The sequence below is a fragment of the Parasteatoda tepidariorum genome, chromosome 5 (genome assembly GCF_982258835.1).
Source record: "Parasteatoda tepidariorum strain Cologne lab strain chromosome 5, Ptep-v5.0, whole genome shotgun sequence".
Lineage (NCBI taxonomy): Eukaryota > Metazoa > Arthropoda > Arachnida > Araneae > Theridiidae > Parasteatoda > Parasteatoda tepidariorum.
Window position 1 is genome coordinate 57,889,719 of NC_141759.1, and position 26,001 is coordinate 57,915,719.

The window sequence follows — 26,001 nt, forward strand, 5'->3', positions numbered from 1 at the left end:
ATTGTACTTTCAAAACAAATGACAGATCTTTTTTCTTCGCAAGAAAATATTCAAACATTTAGTAGAAACAAAGTTCTTCGCAACGTTGAAATTAGAGAGCTTGTGCGTTGCGTTTGTTTGCCTATAAATTTGTAAAAATATATTATATAGGTACGACTACATATTATATAGGTTCTAAATACCCAATATATTATATAGAACCTAAAAATGTTAAATGTAAAAATCGCAATAGCATTGATTTGGAGTTTTGCATTTTAAGAGGATAAAAATCTCGGAAACCCATACATATGACCCATGACTTCAACGCCAGCAGATAGTAACAAGCAAAATGGCGTGTTAAAGTTAAGCTAAGTTCCTCCACATTATTAAAATGTTAATTATCGTGAAGTTAAAAAAATATAGTGCCGGTATTGCATCTTGAATTTGTCGAAATATAATTGTTTCTCGTCTACGTCTTTTACTTAACTTAGATTTATTATTTGTTTGTATATTTTATTGTTACCGTGGTATATTTTTGGTTTGTGTACCTGGCAGCTTCGATGCATAATTAGTTTGTTTATGTTCTGAATAGCCCTGTCTTTGTGTTAAATAAGAAATATATATTGGAATATTTGTGAAAGAATCTTTGTGTAAGGATATGGAATATGTCACTAAAAGAGAATTGATACTTGACGGGTTTGGCTTATTCGAATGGAGAGGAAAGAACAATTGCTAACGTAATCAAATGCCACCTTTCAACAACCAATCATGATCAAGTAATCCACACTACGCCACTTGCAGGTATCCCATTGTAGGTCACTCAGGGTTTTATTTATATTGATTTTACTGTTTCAATAGTGCAGAACATTTTTAAATTGAAAGCTATATTTTGCCCCAGTTTTTTCACGCCAAGTTACACAGAGGCGTACCAAAAAGAAAGTATATTTAACGCCGCTGTAATTACTTTAATTAAATTAAAAATATGAAGGTTAACATTAGTAATGCATAAAAAATAACGTTTCGAAAACAAGAAAGAAATTAGAGAAAGCTAGCGTTAACATTTTGATTATTACTTTTAAATATTATAGAAATCTCGCTGTTTTAGGATGGAGCTCATAATCTTTTACATTTTTCTAAATTTCATAGCATTTTCTGAAGTAGAATTTTCTGAAGTAGAATTTTCTGGAAACGTATTGATAAATAAGAAAAAATGTTGAAGCCTTGAATCTAAAGTATTTTAGTAAGTACTATAGTTAGGAGTACGATTTTTTGTACCCCGCATGTTTTAGGATAATTTCTTGATACTTTTTGGACATTATATATTACATCTGAAATTTTATAATCAATTTACTTTTTGAAGAACTACTTTTCACTTCTTTCTATAAGTTAATTAATATATGTCAATTTAATCGTCAGTATAAAATTTTCATAAAATACACTCCTCTGTCTCAAATTAGTCTCTTCATTTTGGTCGAAACTTTCGTCCCAAATTAGTTGATACATTTCAAGCAGGTGGAGTCGTAAGCATACCTGCCAACATTCACTCTTTTCGAGAGTGGATTTTCCAAGTGGTAGTAAAACAATTACCGAAAATCTATCTTCCTCAAAAATATATTTATATTTTAATCAGGTTGAAATTCGCTATCGTAAGGAATAATATGCTTTTATATATTTGTTGTAATTATTTATATGTAGTGATGGTCAAACTGATTTAAAATTATTATTATAATTCAAAAAGTTTAGTGAAATAACATGAATTTCGCTAGCACTTTAAATATGAAAATAAAATCTTCCGGGAAAACCGAAGAGTTGGCAGCTATGCGTAAGTAACAATAGATCAACACCAGTACAATTATGCTACTACAATGAATATAATAAGGTTTATTAACATATTACTGGTGGAAGAGTTTTTACAAAGTAGGTCATGAATTAAGAGCTTGCGAAAGCTACATTTTAGGGCTACATTTTATGCGAGTGAGGTGATGGGCCTACCTATCAAGAAATGACCAGGTGGTAGAGTTTCAAATTCATCAAACTCCGGTGATAGTGGAGTGAGAGGTCTGGAGTTCAAAACACCTTCGATTTCAGTCAAAATTGTCAAGAATTCTTCTAAAGTTAAATTTTGATTGCCAATTACTCTTTTTAAGTGGAACTTAAACGACTTCACACCAGCCTCCCAAATTCCCCCGAAGTTTGGTGACCTTGGTGGGATAAATTTCCAATCAATCCCTTCGTTAGTAAAATAACTGGCTAACGTCTCATCTGGGCAATTTATCAATTTCCTTAACTTCTTAATCTCAATGTTAGCACCGATAAATGTTTTTGCATTATCGGTCATAATTTTTGCACACTTGCCCCGTCTCCCAAAAAAACGTTTTAGACTGGCAATGAATGATTGAGAAGTTAAATCAGTTACAAAATCTAAGTGTATTGCCTTGGTACACAAGCAAATATAAACAGCAACATAAACCTTATTTGTGACCCCTTTTCTCTGGTTTTTGAACTTTATAGAAAATGGGCCACAAAAATCAATTCCCGTGATGTTAAATGGATAATTAGGTCTTGTACGCTCCCTTGGTAGATCAGCCATTATTTGATTACTCATAACAGGTTTGTTTTTAAAACATGTGATACAACTATGTACAATTTTCCTACAATTATTTCTACCGTTAAGAGGCCAGAACTTTTGTCGAACTTGATATAATAATGCTTGTGGTCCCAAGTGCAAATATTTTAAATGACAATATCTCAAAATTATGGTGGTTAAAGAATTCTTACCCGGTAAAATGATGGGGAACTTAGAATTAACAGGCAAGTCTGACAGAGATAATCTACCACCAACTCTCATCAGCTTATTTTCATCTAGAAAAACACACAATGAAGACAACTTACTGTTCCTCGGAACAGGCTTACCTTTTTCCAAGCTTTTGATTTCCTCTGGGAACTCACTTCGTTGTAAACATTTTAACAACCAAATTTCAGCTGCATTTAATTCACTTACTAACAAGGGACCAATTTTTCTTGCATCTGGATTTTTACAATTGTAAATGAATCTGAAAAGAAAACTCAATACATGAATAATTTTAGTATAATTGTTAGATAAGGTAAGAATTTTCTCAAAAAGGGAAGCATTATCTATAGAAATTAAAGTCACTAAATGGGAATCACAGTTCTTTTTAAGTTCAACTTGGTACTCTTCTTCATGAACAGTTTGCTCCTCATAAGCGTCAGGAATGTTCTCTTTAAGGAAGTCAGGACCAGACCCCCATTTCGCACTGCCAAGAAAAACGTCAGCAGTCACACCTCTGCTTAACATGTCAGCGGGATTGTCTCTACTAGCACAGTGGTGCCATGATGTCTGGGCTGTCAATGCTTGAATCTCTTTTACACGGTTCGCCACAAAAGGTTTCCATCGTTTGGTTGAACTCTGAATCCAGTAGAGTACGATTTTAGCATCAGTCCAGAAAAAGCTTGTTGATTGATGTTTTTGGTCGATTACTTTCTTCACCTCTTTAGCTAATCTTGCTGCTAGCACAGCACCCATGAGTTCCATCCTCGGTAGTGTAATCTTCTTCAAGGGTACAACTCTGGTTTTAGAAGACACAAGATTGGTAATGATTTGATCTTTGACTCGTATTTTTATGTACACGGCGGCTCCATAGGCCTTGATACTAGCGTCTGAAAATGTGTGGATTTCGACACATAAATTCTCATCACCTGTAGGACTCATCACATGTCTAGGAATTTTAAGATCTTTTAGTTGAGAAACTTTTGTACACCACTTCTTCCACGTATTAGCAATGTCGGGTGGCAACTCTTCATCCCAGGTGATTTTCCTCTGCCAGATCTCTTGAAATAAACATTTAAATCTGATGGTGAAGGGAGTGAGAAGACCTAAAGGGTCAAATATTCTTCCTGCAGCCATTAGCAAAAATCGTTTGGTATTTTTATCCTGTTGAAGAAATTCAAGCAAGCTATCTATCTCCACGGTGATAAAGTCACTAAGTGGATTCCAAGAAAGGCCTAGGACTCGAAGCAGATTTCCTTCGAGGTCCTCTGGGTGTAGTAGATCAAATCCTTCATCATTCAATTTTTTCATAAGATTTTCATCATTCGAAACCCACTTTCTTAGGTTCATTCCAGCATCTCCCATGATTTGTTTCGCTCTTTTAGAAATTTCAAAGGCTGCTTCTTCACTGTCCTCTCCAGCTATCAAATCGTCAACGTATAAACAGTCATCAAGTACTTGCACTGTGGATGTAAACTCATCACGATATTTTTCTATATGCTTTTTAATGGTAGCTGCCAACAAAAATGGGCTAGAATTCACTCCAAATATTACTCGCTTGAATCTGTATATCTCTATATGTTTTAGATCTTTTCCAAAAAGAAATCTCACAGCGTCTCTGTCTCTATCATTCAAGGATATCTGGAGGAATGCTTTCTCGATATCAGCCAGAAATGCAATTCTATTTAAACGAAAATGGATCAGAAGATAAAAAATATTTGGATTCAGATTAACCCCTTGAAACAAACAATCATTCAGAGATAATTGTCCGATTCCATGTGCACTAGCATCGAAGACTATTCTCATTTTGGTGGTTAGCCTCTCCTTTTTATTGACAATCAAATGGGGCAGGTAAAACACAGGCTTATCATTTGGTTTTGAATGATCCAATACTCTCTCAATTATTCCTTCTCTCAAATAAATTTTTAAAGTTTCGCAATATTCTAAGTATAGTGAATTATCACGATTCATTCTTTTAATCAGGGAGTCAAGTCTCTTCTTTGCAATGTTGAAATTATCATCTAACTCCTGCCAGTTCCTCTTCCAAGGTAAGGTTACCTCGTACCGCTTGTTTTTAAAGCTCACCGTGTCATTAAAGTTCTTTAGGGCTTCGTTTTCGTCGCTGTTTTCATTCTCGTCATTAATGCCAATGGACTCTAGCTCCCAAAATCTACTAATGGACTTTTCTAATTCCGTGTTATCCTTTATTAATCCGCAGTGAACCCTATCATAATTTCTTGTTGGTATGCTCCCACTTACAACGTAACCGAATACCGTATTTTGTAAAATTAACTTTGTATTAGGGGGTTGTATTTGCCCTATCCTCATAATTTCATAAAAATGTTCCGCGCCTATAAGTATATCAATAGGACCTGGCATGTTAAAACTTAAATCCGCCAATTTCACATCTCTTAATTCTGGGAAACTGCATTGAATTGGTTTAGATGGGGTAAAATCCATTATTCTTGGAACAACTAAAAGGTTTAAATCTAAATTAAAATTTCCCTCCTCATTTGTAATGGTAGTACTCACTCGTGATTTTATTTCTAATGACAATTCATTTAATCCTGACACAGAGGCATTTATTTTTTCTTTCCTTAAATTAAGTCTATCAGATAACCTTTTGCTGATAAAATTCGAATTCGCACCCACATCAAGCAAACCCCGGCAAGGAATTAAATTGTTTACATTATCTTTTATGTAACAAATAATCGTACTAAGCAAAACACATTTTGATTGTATTGAATTCGAATCGAAACTCGCAGCCGCAAAATATTCTTCGTTTTTGTTTTGATTAACTTCCGCACTTCTAGAAGGATTGGTAATAAATTCAGCTGCGGTGGGGGAAAGCACGCTTCGACTAGCAGTCGCCGATGCCTCATACGGTTTTTTCTCAGGAGAGCAATGCAAAGTCACGTGATGACGCCTTTTACAATTCAGGCAAGAATCGAAACTCGCAATTTTCAATTTGATACTCTGTGGTTATTTCCTAAGCAATTAAAGCATAATTTATTAGTTTTAACAACTTCTACTCGATCATTTACGGATAAGTTTTTATAAGCAGGGCAGTTATATAATGGATGATTTTCACTACACGATAAAACACATTTAGAAATTTTAGCATCTGACAAGAATACTCGCGAAGCATTTTTTGAGTGGGGATTTTTTACGTTTTCTAAACTATTGACTAATTTTTTCCCACGCGATGTGTAGTATAGATCGATCTCTTTCGATAATTGAAAGGGTTTGAACCAATCGTCTCCCTGTTTCATACTTATATGGTATGCGGTATCTTTGTCAAGTGTTTGATAGATTTTGTCGGATACGATTAACTCTTTTAATGTTTCGAAATCCGACACCTTCCTTAATTTCAAATAATAATCATAATTTGTTATCAATCGAGACGCGTATTGTACGTGTGTTTCGTTTGGTTGTCGGAATGTATTTTTGAAATGTTCTAAACACGATTGAGGGGTGGGCTCAAATTCTCTTATTACGATTGATTTTACTTTAGAATAATCATTAAACTCGTTATCTTTTATATAAGTAATCACGTTTGTGGCCTTTTCTCCTAATAAATTTAACAGAATTTCTGCCTTGTATTTCTCGGGTACACTTTTAGAGTTAAATGCTCTTTCTAAGGATGAGAAAAAATAACTCCAGCCTTCAGGTCTACTAGGAACTTTAACTGTTAGAGTCCGGACACTTTTGACGAGTGAATCCAGCGATTCAGTACTTTCGGAGTTCTCAAATTTGTTTTCGTTTCGCAGTTTAGCTAGTTCTAATTCTGCTTTTGTTCTCTCAAACTTAAATTTTTCTAACTGTAACAACGATTCCTTTTCTGCTTTTCTATCATTAATTATAGTATTTGCTATGTCAGTAGCAAGTTCTGGCTCTTTAACAAATGTTTCGTTGTTTTTTATTAAGTTCGTTAGCTCAATAATAGTCATAATCTCAGTAACGTTTTCACCTAACTCAATGGCAATTTGCCTTAAATCCTCTTTTTTCGCTCCTTTAAACATAGTTTTTATTTATATAAAGTCAATGCACAATTTATCTCAATCAAATTTCAAAACTGGTACATACCTTTTAAGTGATGAAATTCGTATTTTAATCCATAGGTTCCTCACCTCCGTTCTCGGAGGACCATTTGACCAGTTTGGTCAGATCAATAGCTCACACACAATAATTGGACTGTATTAATTTTATACTCATTTATTTTGTACCAGCATTACGGATTCGCTCGTGAGCCCGTTACTCATACACATTACACATACACTGCTGCTTCCAGCACTCAGTTCTACAATTAAATTCAATTAACGCTTACAGCGCCATCTATATGTTTAATGGGAATTAACACCTAGTGTTAGTTATTGTAATTGCCATCGATTTTTATTCACGACTGGAGTCCACACTGCTGTTGAACATGTCGTAAAATCATGAAGATCTCAAATAAATTTGCGATTAAAACATTATTTTTCTGTCTTGAATCTAATTAATTTTATTGAAGTTAAAAAAGTAAATTTGTTAATACGGAGACTGAGGGAGAAGTAAAAATTGCTTCAGAACTAAAAGATGTAAGAAGCAATCGCTCTAATAAACATTTCATTAGTTACAACTTTTATTGATTTCTTTTGTGCTTCTTGTTTCATAAAGATTTACAGAGGTTGGAAAAACACATGGAAGCATTTCTATAATAACTCCATGTAAACAGTCTTTCTATTAGCAGATTTTTCATGACAAAACTCTTGTCACGATTTGAAGATCTTGTTTCAACCTTTCATATTTACCCATGCAAAATTTGGATCGACAAAAATGAGGAAAGGACGTTAATAAGGTCGTTTACGTTTTAATACCAGCGATTTTGTAAAACATTCTGTAGGATTGCAACATTTTTATTAGATTGCTTTTTGAATTATAGTGGTACTGAAAAATGAAAGAAGATTTTAACATCCTTCGCTCCGTAGTCAAGTAATTTTGAATCCAACCCAGAAGACAAGGGAAGTCTTGGATCAAGTTGAGGACAAACTAGCTTTCGTGGAAGGCTTTTTATGGAACTGACCCGCATTTGAGTTACATTAAGAGGAAAACCGCAAAAACATCCCCTGGTTTGCCCAGCTGCAAAGGGACTCTATCCCATGATCTGACTACCACTGAAGATATTTTAAGTCAGCACTATGCTTGGTGTGAGGTGGAAGCATACTTCGCATCAACCAGCCCCCCGCTGGGATTCGAACCTGAGACACCTCACTGGATGCGAACTCTGTATCCCCTGAACTACCACGCCTTGAGACTTGATTCAACTATTTGCCATACAATGTTTCCCATTTATCAGATATCATGTAACTTTTTGAAATTAAACATCCATACACTCGCAAACATAAGATTGAGTTTTTTCTTTTCTTTTCTTGATTGAGTGCAAAGAGAAATGTAAGTTTAAACTTGCAAATTAAATGTAGGTTTAAACGTACCAACTTAATTAAAGCATAGGTTTCAAAGCTCGAAGCTCCAACTTATAACCGAAAAAAAATTTCATTACATACATTTCTTTCTAATCCTTCAGATATTCACTCATAATGTATCTTAAATAATAATTTAAATTATTTCTTCAAATAAAATGCTTTTGCAATGAGGAATGAAAAACAGCTTTTAAGGTTATTTCAAAATAACTTATAATGTCAAGGTTTTATGAATTATTTAAACAAAGAAAAATAGTTATCTTTTTTTGAGTAATTAGAACAGTCACCACATTATAAATTTTTCCTGGTTTTGTAAAAAGGGAAGGGACTCTTTCGGTATCAGAACATCAGTTCCCCAGGTGCCCATTTTTTGTAAATAAAGTAAAGTGAAGAACATCGGTTCGGTTACAAAGGCGCCAAAAGTTTGGTACTTACAAAAAATTCAACAAAAAAATTTATATAAATGTAGTGGTTTCTTGGGGTGTGACTAAGAATTAATACTCTTAGAATAGTAGCTATCTAATATTTTGATTCAGGTACTCTGACACGGAAATCTTTCCATCATTTATGCTAATTTAAAAAGAAAGAAAAAAACACTGCTGACCGTCAAATATTTCACCTTTGTATATATGTCTTACATTATATGATTTAAATTTCAGACGAAGCCTCACAATCAAAGTAAAAGTGTCCGTTGCTGTTGCTCTTGTACTCTCAACACTAATCATCGCCGTCGTCGTTGTTTGTTTTATTTTACCATCCAACGAAACCACCGAAGATGAAAAACATTGGCTGCCTGAATTTATATCGAGTTCTAAATTGGGAAAATATGACACAGCGGCTGTTTCAACAGATGCAGCACCATGTGCTGTTATTGGAAAGTAAGACTCACCTATTTGATGATATATTTTATTGCCGTATCACTCATCTGTTATTTCAATTACTCTGACTTTTTATTCCATAAATTCAAGGAAAAAATTTAATTTTCATCGAAGTATTTGATTTTTTTAATTCTGTGAATTTAATAATATTCTATTCGATATCAAATTAATCATAATTGATATTTTTAATTGCTGGCCGTAATTTCTTTTGAGAATTCACCCACTACTGTTCGAAAAAACAAAACAAATCAAACCGGAAGTCTTGCGTTCCTCCGTTGACGTCATATCAGGACGTCGTAGCAACGCAGATTAGTGTAACTCAATTCATTTCTATCAGCCAGAGGAAATAGTAAATGCCTCTTATTGTACTGCCATCTGTTGATAATCGAGAGAACCACTGTCGGAAATAAAATGAATAGTTATTTGCCTTGTAAATCTCATCTCAAAATGCAAAGGAACACCTGAACTTTTAGTGTTAACAATGTCCAATTCTCTCTATATTAAAAAATCCACCGATCCTGTTTTAGGTGTTTAACATAACGTTATATTTTGTATTGCAAAGCAAAAACTATAAGACTTAGAAATTTGAAATGATTAAGATGTGTAGAAAAGAGTACAGGAATAACGACAGAATAATAAAAAAAGTATACACTCGATAATCACTTCAAGAATAATTAACTGTTTTTTGGCAGAATTTGTTTATTAACTTAATAGATTGTTTTTTTTTCAAACCTCCAACTTGTTTGAAAGTTATTACAATTTTAAGTGCTTTTTTTTGCAAATTTTTTCTCTCTTTTTTGCTATACGTTACAATTTGCTTTGCTGTTCAAAATATGTAAGACATTAAAACTTGTAATTAAGAAGATGTAGTGTAAATTGTATAAGAGGCTCTATAGAATTAAAAAAAATACGATTCAATTATTGTTTCGAGAATTATTAACTGTTAAACTTGGAGAAAATTCAGTAAGGGTTTCTCAACAGGCCGTATTTGCTTATGATCTTAACACTTTTTTAAAAAATTCTTATTTGTTCGAAAGTTGTTGCGAGTTAAAGTTCTTTTTTGCAAATTTTTTGTCGCTTATTTTGCTCAGCATTACACTAGAAGTAAAAATAACCATCTTGGTTGATCTACTGCAAATGCAAGTACATAGTTAAAACTTTATATGCTGAAAGGAGCATTTTGAATTATAAACTGAACAAGAGTTTCTATTGAAATTCCTATTTGTTCGAAAGTTATTGCGAATTTAAGTATTTTTCTTTTTTTAATTTTTTCCTCTTCAAATAATAATTATTTATCCATTGTTGTAGAAAAATTTCTCTCTCGTGTATTTTCATTTTCTAAACTTACGCTTAACTTCAATAAGTAATAAAAAAAAGTAATAAAAAATTCAAAAGTGATAAAAAGTGAATAAAAATATAAAAGAGAAAATAGATGTTGCCAAACATAAATCTTGTCATTCATATCGAAAATTTTAAAAATATCAAGACTGAAGAAAAAAGGAAAACAGTTTCCAATGTTGAATTATTATACATTAGCATGCGCACATCACCTCTGCGCATTTTGAAGTAAATTTTTGAGAATTTGCCACTTATACTAGGGCTGCCAACTTTTTATGGTTTCTGTAAAAATTTATTCTAGTGGTAGAGCTACATTAATGTTTTAATGTATATTTTTTCCTTATCCATTTTACCCTTTAACGGGCCCTTTATTTCTAGTAAAGGTAAATTAAAGTATTTTTGGAATTGAAATTGTTTTAAGAACAGTAATTGATATATAACAAAAACTCATTTAGTTTATAAAAATGCCATTTTTTTTGGTGGTAAATATATTAACATGACCTATTAGGAGCTTAATGACTTTTATTTTTCTTTATTTATAAAATTAATTCCTCAAATGCTACAAACTTCAAAAGGAATTATGTATTTTATAACTTTTATACGTTTTTTAAATGTGACAAATGGTTACCAATTTTATTCAAACTCACTTCAAGAAAGCTGAAGTTATTGAAAAATGGAAACCTAAATTAAAAGTGGTAAAACGTGGTGGTAAGTATACTTACCACGGCCTTCAAAAGGGTTTAACTTTTTTTCCACGCCACTACATGTAAAAGATTTAAAAGTTCATATCTAACGCCACTATGAACCAGTTCTTTTGTGACGAAGCTTTTAAAATGTTTGCAAAATACCATAAATTCTGAAAGCTTAGGTTTTTGAATGTCTACTACTCTATGAAATATTTTACAAAAAACGTAGTAGTTGGCAGGCCTGCTGTACGCTTCTTTCTTATCACTTCCTTCCTCGGTGTGTGGTCTGCCTTATGTGATGTAAGGTTTTAGTTATATTACTAACACGTTCACGCCGGGTGTTGCGCCTGAAAGCGGGACAGAAAAGAGAAAATACTGGTAGATGAATTATTTCAATATTAGATAATATCCGGGAAGAGTTAATCTATTCTCAACAATAACAATTCACTGTAGGGAAATTAATCACAGCGAAGAAGCAATTCAATATAAAAATTGCATCCGTTAAAAACAATTGGTAGTTATGGATTTTTATTATTCCCGGAAAAAAAACTAAAAAATGAAATTTATTTGTTACCAGTTTTTACTCCGATGCACTGCCAAGATGAGACAATCTGGCGTGACCCACCGGTGGGTCACCCCGGCGTGAACTTGTAATGGTGTCATTAAATCTCTCCATTTCGTTTGTTGTAACTTATTTTTCTGAACTCATACCGCTACTTGCAATACTCAAAATATACCTGATACTATCATGATTTGGTCAAAAGTTTTCGATGCATGCATTTACTTTGTTTTAATATTAGATGTAGGCAAAAGGAATGAAAACATTGATTAAATAAAGTCCTGATTTGAATGGCGGTCCAGCTGCACCTGTGTTGTTTGGAAGTCCATTGAGTGTACTGTTTTTTCTATCCTGTCTGATTTTTAAAGCTCTTTTTTTGACAACAGTTAGCAGGTAGATTTATAGTGCATGAAGTAATTGAATTAATAAAGTAAGAAATTAACTAGTACTAAAACTTTTCAAAAAAATAATCTCCATTAAAAACTTAAAAATGTTGACCCAGCCACAAAAACTAGTCTTCATCAGAAAAATACTTAAGTTAAAGTGGTTGTACGCGTTAAAAGTGGTTGTACGCGTTTGGTTACACCAAGTGCAATTTTTTTCTGTTACTGAAATCTTTATCTTTTAAAATGCACTGTGCACTAATTACAGATTCAGATATAAATATTTATATTGCGGTATACATAATTATATATTTTTGCAAAACAAATCCTAATATTGAAACAATTTCTCTATAGTTCTTTTTTTTCTTTTGTAAAAAAAGGAACTGTCCTTTTAAATGGTCACTAGTCACAAATGGGTTATTTGCTGTCATGAATTTTTATGAAGTCACGAAACCCCGTTTATTTTCGGAAATTTGGAGCTATTTTAAAAAACTTCTTTTCTTCATATGCTAATTTCTGTTTTCTTTCCTACAGGGATCTTCTAGCTAGGAATGGTTCTGCGATTGATGCTGCCATTGGTGTTCTCCTTTGCATGGGTGTTATTAATCCACAAAGCATGGGATTGGGTGGTGGTTTCTTCATGCTTTTTTATAACAAGTAAGATCCGTAGCATTCTTATTCTTGACAATACACACACACACACACATATATATATATATATATATATATATATATATATGAGCAATTCTACAATTAAACGCCAATAATAAAAAATAGGGGCGCGCGTTATTTCTACATGAATTTTCTTCTTCTTTACACCCTAAAAAAGTAAGAAAAAATCGTGAACATGAAATTGTTTCTTTGTGACATACTTTAAATGGCAAAATACCAATTTCAAATTTTTCCGATTTTCTCAATTTACTTTGATTAAATTTTTTTATTTTTTTTATACTAAATCTTAATAATCTTATAGTATGAAATCTCTATAAATACATTTTAGAGAGGCATTATAATAATATTATATTTATATAAAAATCGTTTTATCTGAATAAATGGCTCAAATTTAATCAAAGTTCGCAAATTGAAAAAAACATCGGGAAAAATTTAAAATTGGTATTTTGTCATTTAAAGTATGTCACAAAGAAACAATTTCATGTTCACGATTTTTTCTTACTTTTTTAGGGTGTAAAAAAGAAAAGAATTCATGTAGAAATAGCTTGCTCCCAAAAAAAGTTTTTCTGTTTTGGGCGCCTAAATGGCGTTTATTTGTAGAATTGCTCAGATATATATATATATATATATATATATATATATATATATATATATATATATATATATATATATATATATATATATATATATATAGTTTTATTGAATAAAAAATACAATTTATATAAATGTAAATTCTTACAAAAAGCGTTGAAAATTGGAACTCCTGTTAGCCACTACTCTTTGTATTCTTAGTCTCCCGTAGCAACACTGTATTAGGAGAGTAGGCAGGTGTTGTTATTGTTGTCGGCCATTATGCATAGGGGGTGCGATTGTTCTTGTTTTCAAGTGGCGCCATCTATGGCCAAGAATTCAACTTCTGCCACACCCATACGTCACATCCGTTTATAGGGCAGACCCATTCATAAGCCCACAGATCGTAGTTTTGACCTGAACCAGAGAATGATCAATCTCCATTTCAGCACACCCAGAGGTATCGATTTGTTTTGGGAACGTGGAGGACTTTGTGACCCGAAAAATTTAACGTGCACCAGTCATCTTTTACTACACGGGAGTCTTCGGCCGTCTGGATTCGAACTCCGGTTCACACAAACGTGAGTCCATCTCCCTGCCAACCAGGGTATCCTGGCCAGTAGGCAGGTGTGATCTTATTGTTTGTACACTTGATTTATTAATATCTGGTGGAAGACCATATTATTAATTCCTTGCTTATAAGATTACAAAATAAAAAATAAGCTTGTCTGGGAAATAGTTAGCAAAATTATTATTTTTTTCTTCTTAGAAATTTCATCTATCCTCACTTAACCATAGATGAAGCACCCACATACCAGCTACTCCCAAGCTTCTTTTTTTTATTTCAACGATAATGCCAGCTCGTTCGTTCGCTGTAGTAGAACTGGGCATCTGAGGCCTAAATGGCCCTTAGATAATGCCACCTAACCAGGGCTGAAAATCTATATATATCCAAGACGGAAAAGTGTAAAAACTAGTAACAAATGAATTTTATTTTTACCATTTTTTTAGGGAATAATAAACAGGGTTCCCACGGTCCTTGAGAATTTTAAAAAGTGGTAATAAAAATTAAAGAAGTTTTGATATTTTTAATTCTGTGTAGCCACCACTAAAAATTGTTTTCTAAAAAATATATATATTCACGAAAATTTCAGCACTTTACGATGAAAAACATATTAAAACAAAAAAATATATTGTAGCTCCACCCTAAATTTACTACCACTTTTTAAATATTTCAAGGACAGCGGGAACCCTGATAAAATATTCATAACTACCAATTTTTTTAACGAATACAATCAATATATTGAATTGCTTCCTCTCTGAGAAAATTGAAATAGCAGTGAATTGTTTATTGTTACAGATAAATTTACTTCTCTCAAAAATAATCTAAATTTGAAATAATTCTGCTACCAGTTTTTTCTCTTTTCCGTCTCACTTTAAGATCTGCCGCAAAGTTTTTAAACTAAATAAACATTTCAGACAACATGCACATACATATTCCTCTTTACTGCGAATTGGAGCATAGGACTTCTATCATAGCTTTCTATCTCACTCTATTTGTGACCAGATATTCTGCCTTTCTCCATTCTTTTCTTTTACAATCGTCCTGCACCGAGCATTTTTAAGTCTTCCTCTTTTTCTATTGCCCTGAGGGTTCGAATGGAAAATTTATCTTACACTTAAATTTTTTAGGTTTACGTAGAACATGACCAATCCTTTTCCATTTTCTAATTTCCAGATCAGTCTGTTTCTGTTTTGCTTTTCTAAGCATTTCAGCGTTACAAATTTTATGGAATCACTTCCATGAAATTTTAGAGAAGCTGGTTATAAATCTCACACTTACGTTGAACAGAAATTTATTTTTTTATATTTTAATGAAGCTGAAATTTCTTCAAAAAAATTATCAGTTTATAAGTAAATCTTATCTTAAACAAAGAAACAGCGATTTACAATAAGCTCTTCGTAAGTCCTTAACAAATTTTGCAAGAATTTATTACGCAGTCAAGATAAAGATAACAATTAAGAGTGTGCCATTTACCTGCATAATATACGAATGCAATTAATATCATATCTTTTTATGAAAGTCAGTCAAATCTGCGCATTCAATTTATGTCGTAAACAGTAAATTTATTAGTAGAGGACATTATTATGTGTGATAAATGATAAAATGTTATCTCGAGTTCTTCTTTTTTCTCTCTGAAGTTAATAATTTTATTTTATTTAAAACTGTACATAATTATTCACATTTTGGAATAAATCGTAAATTATAAGATCTATCATCCACCATCATTCTGTTGGTCAGAAAATTGGGAAGCCTTAAACTTCCATTGCTTTTTGTTCCACAGCAAACATTCCAACTACTACGTTTTTTGTAAAATATCTTATAGAGTTGTAGGAAATTAGAAACTAATGATATCTGAATTTTCAAAAATTTTCTAACATTTTAAAAGCTTCATTTTATATAAGCTTTTAACTTGTTGTGGAGAAAATAAATTTAAATCAAAGCATAGAAGACTTTATAATGATCTACAATTAGAAGAAATTTTTCCCTAAAGCGTAAAAATATTCCTTGCTGCAGTAGAAATGCCTTGCATCTTTTTGTGAGCCAAATATGACAAGGACTCTTTTGTTTATTAAAGATCATATTTCGCAGTATTTTTTTTTGTCCAATTAGAATTCATGAAATGATAAAACGGCAATTAACTTTTTTATGGTGCATAGAGGCAAATTAAAAAATTAACAGAAAATTTTAAGTAATAATGCTATATATTGAAAGAATTAAAAAAAAAACACTGTTTAAAGCTGTCTCGATTCTACTATAAAAAATGTAAGAGCCTGTACTAAAGTAGTACTTTTTGTACGTTTATAGTTATTGGATAACTTAATATTATACCCTGACATTTAAACCATGCTTTTTTATTACTATCATTTTATTATAAACACTTTAGAAAGAAAAAACTGCTTACTTTTAACTATTTGACGAAAATGAGACACATGTGTCCCTTTTATACATTTTTTCCGGCACTCTAATAATGACAAAAATATATATTGCTATTTTTTAATTACGAAAAACAGTCTAAAGGTTAATAAAATATCTGCTAAATCGTAGATATTATATTATTACTAAAATATAAATTTTAAAAAAAATTGGAAACAAATTTTCAGATTCCAAAATTTATCAATAATTGATTTTGTAAATTAAAGAAATTTCAATGCTGAATTATTGTTATTCTTTGATTATCTGAAATGAGTGGATCACAATTATAACAAAAATGTATAGATGTATTCACCTCACATGAATGAAACAATTGGTAAGAGTGAAACAAATTCTGAGAATTGAGTGAAACAAATGGTATTTAAATTATTAGTATACTAGATGCCAGAATTATTATGTACATTTTTCAAAAATAAATAAATTAAAATACGCTTAGTAATTTTATTATTTCCTATTTGTTATTATATTGTTTTTTTTCTTAGTATTTAATTAAATAAAAAAAATCAATTAAATATTTTCTTTACAGGGCTCAAGACACTACTCATTTCATAGATGCCCGTGAAGCTGCACCCCGTAAAGCAACTGAAAATATGTTTGAAGGAAACGCTACAGCAGCTAAAATTGGTAGAGCTACATTCATTATTGTCTTTACTACTGTGTACAAATTCCATTTTAGTTTAATGCAAACACATACTGTGTTAGCCCTTTGCACTCAAAGTTTCATCAACGGTTAAAATAACAGATGAAACCTCTAAAAGTCTAAAAGACATGACACAGAATTTCACCAGAGTCTAACGTTGTCAAAATTCACAACCGAATATTGCTCTTTGCGGCTCTGTTAATTACCACTTCTTCTCAAAAACTAATTTTTATAAATAAATTTCGAATTTATTTATTAAAAAAAAATATTTTCGATTGGTAGCAAAATTTAAGTTATTTTTAGTTTCATGATTTCATTTTAAATTATTTTTTCCCCGCTACATAATCAAAGTTTAGAATTTTTCATATACAATGCAACTTTATTGCAGATATAAACCGTAAGATCGAAACCGTAAGACTGCTGACTCTTACGGTTTTTCCGGAAGATTTTATATTTAAAGTGGTAGAAAAATTTTTCGCCTTGGTTGCCCAGTTACACTTTCCAGGCCAACAGTTTTTTTTTAATTGTTGGCTAAATTTATGCGAAACACCAACATACAATCTCAATTCCATTGGCTTTTCCATCACCACCTACATCAGAAAGCCTTCACACGGGATTTCATACGTAGTCTGCGCAGAATATTTAAAAAGCCAAATGCGCAGAATATTTAAAAAGCGAAAGATGTGCGCATCAACCCGAATTCTATTTTAAAAGTACTTGACAGAAATTGTTCATGTATATTTGAGAATTGAATCTGTAGTGGTTTACAAGTAAATAAGAAAAACCAATCATATTCATAAATTAAACAATATTTTGGACATATATTTGCCACCACTTTCTAATTTTTAATAGATTTTCTATTAAATGGCTCCTTTGTATACTGGTTTACCTTCATAGGGGTCTAATCGGACTACCTATAAGAAATCGTGAGGGGGCTTTACCCTACCATTAGGAAAACACCTCTTTGAAAAGCGTAAAAGTTGAGAAGTATGCGTGTAGAGTCTTTAAAAAGGTTAGCAAAATTAACTGAAAATCGGCGAACTTTAGGTTGTAGTTCTCTACCGTTTTTTTTAAATATTTTGTCATATCCGCAGCAGTTGGCATCTCTGCGTTATGGCCTAAGGTTCTTTTTTCAATTTATTTATAGTTACCACAAACATTTTTAGGCTTGTGTGCTCAATTAAGGCTTATAAGCCTTTTTCAAATAGAAGGGCAGTACAATGATACATCCAGGGTAACAGCGGGATTCGAACCCGCTACCTCCACGCTTGGCATAGCGTTTGGCGGGTGGTACCACTCGGCCAGGATGGCCCCTTTATTCACAATAGGATCATCATATATGTTCTTTTTTCACTCTTATAAAGGTATAAATGATTTCTGAAAATGCAATAGAAATCATATTATCCCGACTTCTTTAGTTATTGCTTAATCATTTTTGCAGGCCCTCTGTCTATAGCTGTACCTGGTGAGTTAGCTGGATATGTTTCTGTTCATGACGAATTCGGAAAGCTACCGTGGGAAGATCTTTTTCCTCCAACAATAAAAATGTGTGAAGAAGGCATTACAGTCAACCGTCATTTAGCCAGAGCATTACGTAAATACAGAGAAAAAATACTAGACCGTGAGCATATAAGGTTCATATATTTTACTCTACTTACATTCTTAAATACTTTTTTTAACTGAAAATTTAAAAATGTATCGGTTTTTAATTATTCTATCATTCACATAGATTCCCACTCAAAAATCCCATCTCCAAACGATGTGTAAAATGGTAGCGAATTAACAATTGTGGTTACGCTTGCATGCTCAATTAACCCCTTGGGGACTGGGGATTCAGAAAAGCATTCGTATAAAATCAGAATCAAGTTGTAATTAAATAAAAAACGGTAACTTAAATGTAGTCGTTGCTACTTTGACAGACTTTGCTTTTACTTTAGTTATTGTTAGTTTAATCATATATATAATCAATGTTAATTCAAAGTATAACTAAATAGTTTTATTTTGAACAAAGTAATGGTGAATTAAATAAATCAAACAATTATAACTCCGCCCACAAATAAACGGTTAAAGAATTACTTTGATTACCAGTTTTATCTTTTTTCCCTGATTGATACGGTTTTACGCTGGCACGTATTTGTGACAGTCGGCGCTAAAGGGTTAAGGTCTATAAGCCCCTCTTCTCCATCTTCCATTCAAATGGTCCGTATTCAATCCAACTGATCCATCCTCTTTCAAATGGTATAAGACATGATCAAAACAGTTAATAACAAACGAAATGTTAAAATTAAAAGAAAAAAAAACGGTAGAAACTTAGTAGTATACATATAATGAATAAATACATATAAATATTAATGAAAAAAGAATGGTTCAATTTCTTTTTTACCGTTGCATTAGGTGTGGTTAGGTACACTTTCATTTTGTTTCCACAGCAGTTATAAGTTCTGAGTAATAAAGCGACTTGGTAAGTTGTAAGCAATAGCTTCTATTGTCAAGCCATATAACTTTTTTCCTGCTGGGCTATGTTGAGGATATTATTTTCGTCCTACCTTTACTAACGAATCCAGCCTAGTGCACTGCACTTAGGAATACAAGCTTGTAGCATAACTGCCATCTTTCAAGCTCTTCAAAAAAGTGATTTTGGAATTGTTGTGAAAATCTAATACATTGTAGAATACAATCTAAGTAACATTGAAATTTTTTATACATTGACCAGGGGTGAAAGCGAGTCGGAAAAGAGGAATACCTGGTGGTAAAACCACAGTTAAAGTTAGTTTTCGGGAGGAGTTTACATCTTTTTTTTTAACTATTCAACAATATCTAACTTTATCTATAAAAAAAAGAATCAGTTTTATATATGCTAAAAATATGAAAGAAACCTTGATAGTTACAGATATTTTATTTTTCTCGAAAAAATTGCCGGAATGAAATGCCATTCGCACCATATTATATTTCTCTCTATAAAATTGTTAGAAAGAAATGTTATTTGTACCAATATTTGTTCTCTTCCGTCTTGCTACTTAAGGACTTTCAGCCATGACATTGGCATGCAGACATATATACTTGTTAATTAGCCAACTCCTATACCATATAATATTATACTACTTAAATGTAGTGGTATTCAAAATCAAATAAAATTAAATTTGTTCGAACAAGACTGATTCTTGTAAAATTTTATTTTCATATTTAAAGTGGTAGTAAATATATACTATTTTTTCTTTTATAAACCTAATTTTTAAATGATTTTGATCACCACTATTCTTAAAAAAATTAAGCACATATATTAGTATGCGTTACTATCATGGCTGTCAGCTTAAGTTTTTTCAAACACAACTTATTTTTTTGCTTAAAATTGAAATTTTAATTCCATTTTAATACCAGTGGGAAAAATGATAATAGAAGGGATTAAAAGTTGGCAGGTATGAGAATCAAATAGAAATGTTGCCACCATTTTAAACATTTTTGCGTGTGAACGGAGTTTGGGAACCATTTAGATGTATGCTGTACAACGAGGGTGAGACACATTTAACACTTATAATCCACGTTTAAAAACTTAGAAGCTTCCTCTTTTAATTGGTATGTACATAGTTCGTGTCGAATTTATACTGCCATTATGCATTTTTAAATCATGCATCATGCTATCATGCATTTTTAAATCAACTTACGTATGTGTATCAGTAATATATGTAAAAACAATAAATGCTATGAACATACAAGCATGCTAACAATGCGTTAAAATATTAACACAGTTTTAATATTAACAAAAAAATTAAAAATTGTGAGAATAGCATTTCGAAATATTGTTAACAAGCTAACATTTAGTAAATTTGGCTTTTCGAAATGTGTATTTTATTCCAGGAATGTGTTTGCTAATCCTGAAACTGGAGATGTATACAAAGAAGGAGATGTATACAAAAGATTAGATTTAGCAAAAACTCTAAGAATTATTTCTGAAGAAAAACGGAGTGCTCTTTATGGACAGAGTAACATAACGGATACCTTCTTAACAGATTTGGAAAAAGCAGGTATATTTGGATATAAGTTTTTAAATTTATCTTGATAATGAAAAAATAATAATTTCTAAGTTTAGTATTCTATTAATATTTATTCTATTATATTATTATATAATAATTTTATTCTATTAAAGTTTAAAAAAACGTATGCAATTTTTATTTATAGAAGATTTTCAAAGTGATTTTAACAGTAGGTTTACGGGACGCGTCATTTTGACTCATTGTGAATTTTATAAGAAAAATTACAAAACCCGTTCGCATTTTTATTTTATCTCTTGTAATGACTTTCATCCATTGATTGAGGTAAGTATATATTGAAGTCTACTTTCTTCAAAAGCGTTGAAATATTGGAATTATCTTTGTGGTATACCTATCTCTACGGATATGCGTCAATTTGACGCTATCGTAATTTAGACAAACTTTTGAGTAACGTAACCATGCAAACTTCACATCAATAATAAATAGGAATGTACCGACAATACTTCGATCCGTTATCTCAAATGAAACAAGCGATAAACAACTGTTGCCGATTAGCAATAATAGAAAGAACAAACGCAGAATGTCAATTATGTCAGATTTTGAAGGTTTCAGTTGCTTAGTTCGAGTATTAAAAAATAAAATACTTGAACATTTCATAAATATATATCTCATATTTTTTCCTATAGTATATAATTAAATTGCTTTCCAAGTGCAGATATTTTGCAAATACGAAGCGGTGAAGTATATAAGCCTACGAATTATTTAGAAATAGTGATGGATAAAAATCTACTAAATTGAATTTATTAAACCAAGAATCACAATTGATAAACTACCACTTTAAAATATATATTTGCTGTCAGGAGGAAGTTGGCATCTCTGTAAATGCTGTTATATGTATTGGTTCATGCGTCAAATTGAAGCGTGTTCGTAGAGATAGTTATATAAGAAACATCCATAAACCTAGTGTTAAAAAAAAACTTTTACATTACATTGTTGCTCAAACGTTATGCTATCATTATTTTTAAAACATTTGATATCATCTTTGTACATGCAACATGTGCGTTGTAACATAATAAGGTTGACAACTTTAATTGTTAATGTCTTAACAAATTTATTGTCAGTTTTGCACAACATCTACATACCGTTCAACATTTGAGACTTTCGCGAAACGTTTTTTCCAGTTATAACAAACTAAAGCAATTATTTTAAGCAGATAGCATTCGAAAAACTATTATTTAAGAGCATGATCAATTACACTCTGGAGCAAATTTTTTGTTGCATTTATGAGAGCAATTGATTTTATTTAACTCGGGTCTGTAGATTTAAAATCTGAAATTAGCTTGGTTGAGTAAGCAACAGATTTATTTCAACGCGATTAGTTTAATTTATTTTTTGTCTGAATGTACGAGTTTATAAGGAACCTACGTTTATATACATACATATACACTTGTCGGCTCCTTTGAAAATAACACTTAAGACAAAAACCATATAATATTAACCCACTGACGGTTCTGCACGTAAAAAGTCGTATTTTAACCTTGCAGTCTTCTCCCCATACCGAAACCGGTTTTCCATGTTATTAGATAGGGAAGTGGGGAGAAACCTGCTCCCAGTTTCGCCCATTTGCTAAACTGCCAGTAGGTAAAAGAAATGCATTATAAACTTAACTTTGTTATCACCTTGATCCTACCACTCCCTACGTAGCAAAAAAGTGTGTATACTTAATATTCACTGGAGTGAGCAACGAAAAATCCTGGTTAGGAATATATTATTAAATTGCATAAAAACTGTATCTTGCTGAGAGAAACCGATGACAGATGTAAAATAAGCAAAAATATTTGCCATCTATTCAAAAATCTCATGCACCAGAAATAAAACTTGTTCCCCTGTCTTGTCTAAGTGGCCATTTATATAACTTTTTCAATTATTTATATGTAGTAGTAGACAAAATTCTTTTTATTCTAATTTATTAATTAAATATTAATGCATTAATACTGAGTATTTCATTAATATTTATTAAAATATTAATGCATTATCTTTTTTACCTATAAGAATCATACTTTTTGAAACTTCGGAAATATAGGTATGCATCTACATTGGAATATGAAAACACATACATGTAATTAATTTTAGAATATTTATTTGAAATTATTTTCAAATACAAAATATTTCCATTTACAATACTTTTTGATATCATTCAAAATTATCAGCGTTGTTGCGCATTTCTTTACGAAGAATCACCCAATTTATAAATTTAACAATTCATACTAAGACGTAAAAATGGAGACAATCAGTAAAAGCATCTTGTTTCTTTTAACTAATATCTAGGTAACATATATTTCATCTGTTTCCATTTAACATTTCGCTTTTAACACTTTATTTAGGCAGCATCATCACAAGGAAGGACTTGGAATCTTACATACCAGAACTTAGAGAGCCAACAAAAATAAAACTGCGTGGCAATCTGACACTTTACTCCCCCTCTCTACCCGGGAGTGGAGCTTTATTGTCACTCATGTTGAATGTGTTGGATGGCTATGATGAGTTCCTTCCCAATATAACATATTCTAGAAATGAAACAATATTAGCTCTTCACAGAATCATCGAAACTTTCAAGTTTGCTTATGCCAGTCGAATGCATCTGGAAGATAGCGATTCCCCAGAAACGAAAGAGGTAATCGATAACTTTTACAAGACTCTTTCTGTCATCATATCGCTCATGGGCTACAATCGAGGCACAACTCAAAAAATACGATTTTTGGACTAAGTACACAACTCATAATTCAACTTGAAGGTAATCTTCGTTTAAGCAAACGAAATCATTTCATATGCATTTTCCTAAGGAATGAAAATTTTAAACCCACTTTTCTTAAAACATGATTTTTTTTTAGTTGTGCCGCTATGCAGCCCATGAACGATATGATTTATCACATTTTCCTTTAACTGCTTCCTTGATTATTTTGATGTTTATAAGCAGATTTCCCAACTTTTTATGCTTCTGGGGAAAATTTCTTCTAGTTTTAATACATGATTCGTTTTTTTTTTTTTTTTTTTTTTTAAAAATTTGATGATTGTCTTGGATGATTTTACATGACAATATCGTTTGTGCAATTTGAAAGATCATGCTCGAAGCTTCAAGAAATTGTGTCATTTTGAAACCATGTAAAATTTGCATCGACTAAAATGAGGAGAGGACGTTTAAAGCTTCTTTCCTATTTCAAAACCACTATATACAAGGGCGCCGGCAGCGGGGTGCAAGGTGGTGCACTTGCACCCCCCTGGCTTTATTTATAAACAATTATAGAGTATAAAAAAAATTTTATTAAAAATATTTTTATTCGAAAACAAATAATTAAGTAATTATTGATACGTAATAATTAAAAAAATGTTTTATCAAGCAAGATTTGCAATCGTCTTGTTAGCTGTCCAAATCTGCTTTTGTTCAATGAATTCTGAGTTATCTTTGATTCTCTTCTTATGCACACTGAGCATAACTACTTAATCTCTCGTGAGGCATTGTAGACCGATTCCATATTTTGGTGTGTCGCATTGTACTAAAAGTGCGTTCAATAGTGCAAGTAGTAGCTGAGGCCAAGAGTTAGGCCAATTTTGATTGCCTCCGCTACAGCTAGATAAAACGGTGTGGCCTCAATAACTAAATCGATGTATTCGAGGGATTCATAAGAATTTTCACTATTCCTCCACATTTCGTACCACATAAATTCGTACTTTTTTTAAATATCTTGTTAACAATGAAGAAATGTATCTTGAAAAAAATTAACAGATGAAAGTACATGTAATAACAAAACAAAATGTAATAACAGAATATTTAAAAAAAAATTTGGTGGAGGGGGTAGTTTGTTAGAGGGTTGCACCCCCTTTTATATTATTCTGCCGGCGCTCTTGACTATATAAAAGTATTCTTATATGAAAATAGCGTTCCTATAGAATGATTTTCCTATAGAAAAATTACTGGTATTAAAACTAAAAAAAAATTGTTCTTCTCTCCACACTTTGGTCGTTCCAAATCTTGGAAGAATAAAAGTGAAACCATTTGCAATCTTCATCACTCATTTTGTCACCCATCTGTACAAGCAGGTATATCTTTTACCTACTAAAAAGTAAATAATGGTTCAAAAATGATACATTCAAAACCAAATATTGAAAAAGCTTTCACTTTTAACTCCTTGAGATATCATTTCTTGATATAGAAATAATCTTTGATTGCACTGTAAACAACAACTTGCAACGGATTGTTGAAGACGTCTGAGACACGTCAATTATTGTTTTGACATAAGAAACAAATGACGTCTCCCAGACGTCTTCGTATGTCAAGGGGTTAAGAAATCTAGAAATGAAGTGTTTTACTTCTAGTTCCTTCTCTTTTTCGGGATACAAACAGCCCTGAATAGAAATAATTCCAGCTTAGAATTGTAAAATCAGTTGTATATCGTTACCACCACAAAGAATCTTAACAAGAAAGTTCAGACATAAAAAAGTACTCTCTCTGAATAAATAATCTTTTGCCTCTTTTTATTCTACGAATTTAGATTTTCGACCATCAAAATATTGGGGGGGAGGGGGAGAGAGCTGGAAAATATAAAATTTGAAAAGAACTGTATCTTTTTTAAACTTTCATTTGATCAATTTCATTTAAATTTTATATTCTGTCATTTGAAATTGCACGTTTATAAAAATTTGGTATTAAAATGGTATAAAATGACGAGAATGGTGCAAGATGGTATAAAAATTTGCATTCTTTACATTTCAAAACCTCAAACACTATTAAATAGAATAATAAAAGTAATAGGTAGTTATTAAAAATTATTTTTTCCGTAAAGTTATCTTTAAAAAAAGAAGAATTTTATAAATGTATGCAAAAAATTTTTAATTTCATTTGTGAAAACTGTTGCGGACGCACATTCCACATTGCTGCTATTTTGATGGACAAAAATCCGAATGCGTTATTAAAAGAAATATGTATTTATTCAGAAGGAATACGTTTTTGTGTTAGATTACAAAACTTATTTAATTATTAGCAGGAATTAGTTAACATATTTGAGAT

At 31.6% G+C, this 26,001-nt stretch overlaps 1 protein-coding gene across 6 annotated transcripts in view; it reads left to right on the forward strand.

Moving 5' to 3' along the window:
• LOC107437355 (scoloptoxin SSD14) overlaps positions 1-26,001 on the forward strand; it is an 88,104-nt gene that overhangs the window by 51,359 nt on the left and 10,744 nt on the right. For all 6 annotated transcript variants that reach the window (XM_087164000.1, XM_087163997.1, XM_087163995.1 and 3 more), the window contains 6 exons: positions 8,886-9,104; positions 12,605-12,727; positions 16,834-16,931; positions 18,389-18,581; positions 20,803-20,969; positions 23,321-23,610. In XM_087164000.1, coding sequence (XP_087020126.1) covers positions 8,886-9,104; positions 12,605-12,727; positions 16,834-16,931; positions 18,389-18,581; positions 20,803-20,969; positions 23,321-23,610 — 1,090 coding nt within the window. The remainder of the gene's footprint in view (positions 1-8,885; positions 9,105-12,604; positions 12,728-16,833; positions 16,932-18,388; positions 18,582-20,802; positions 20,970-23,320; positions 23,611-26,001) is intronic.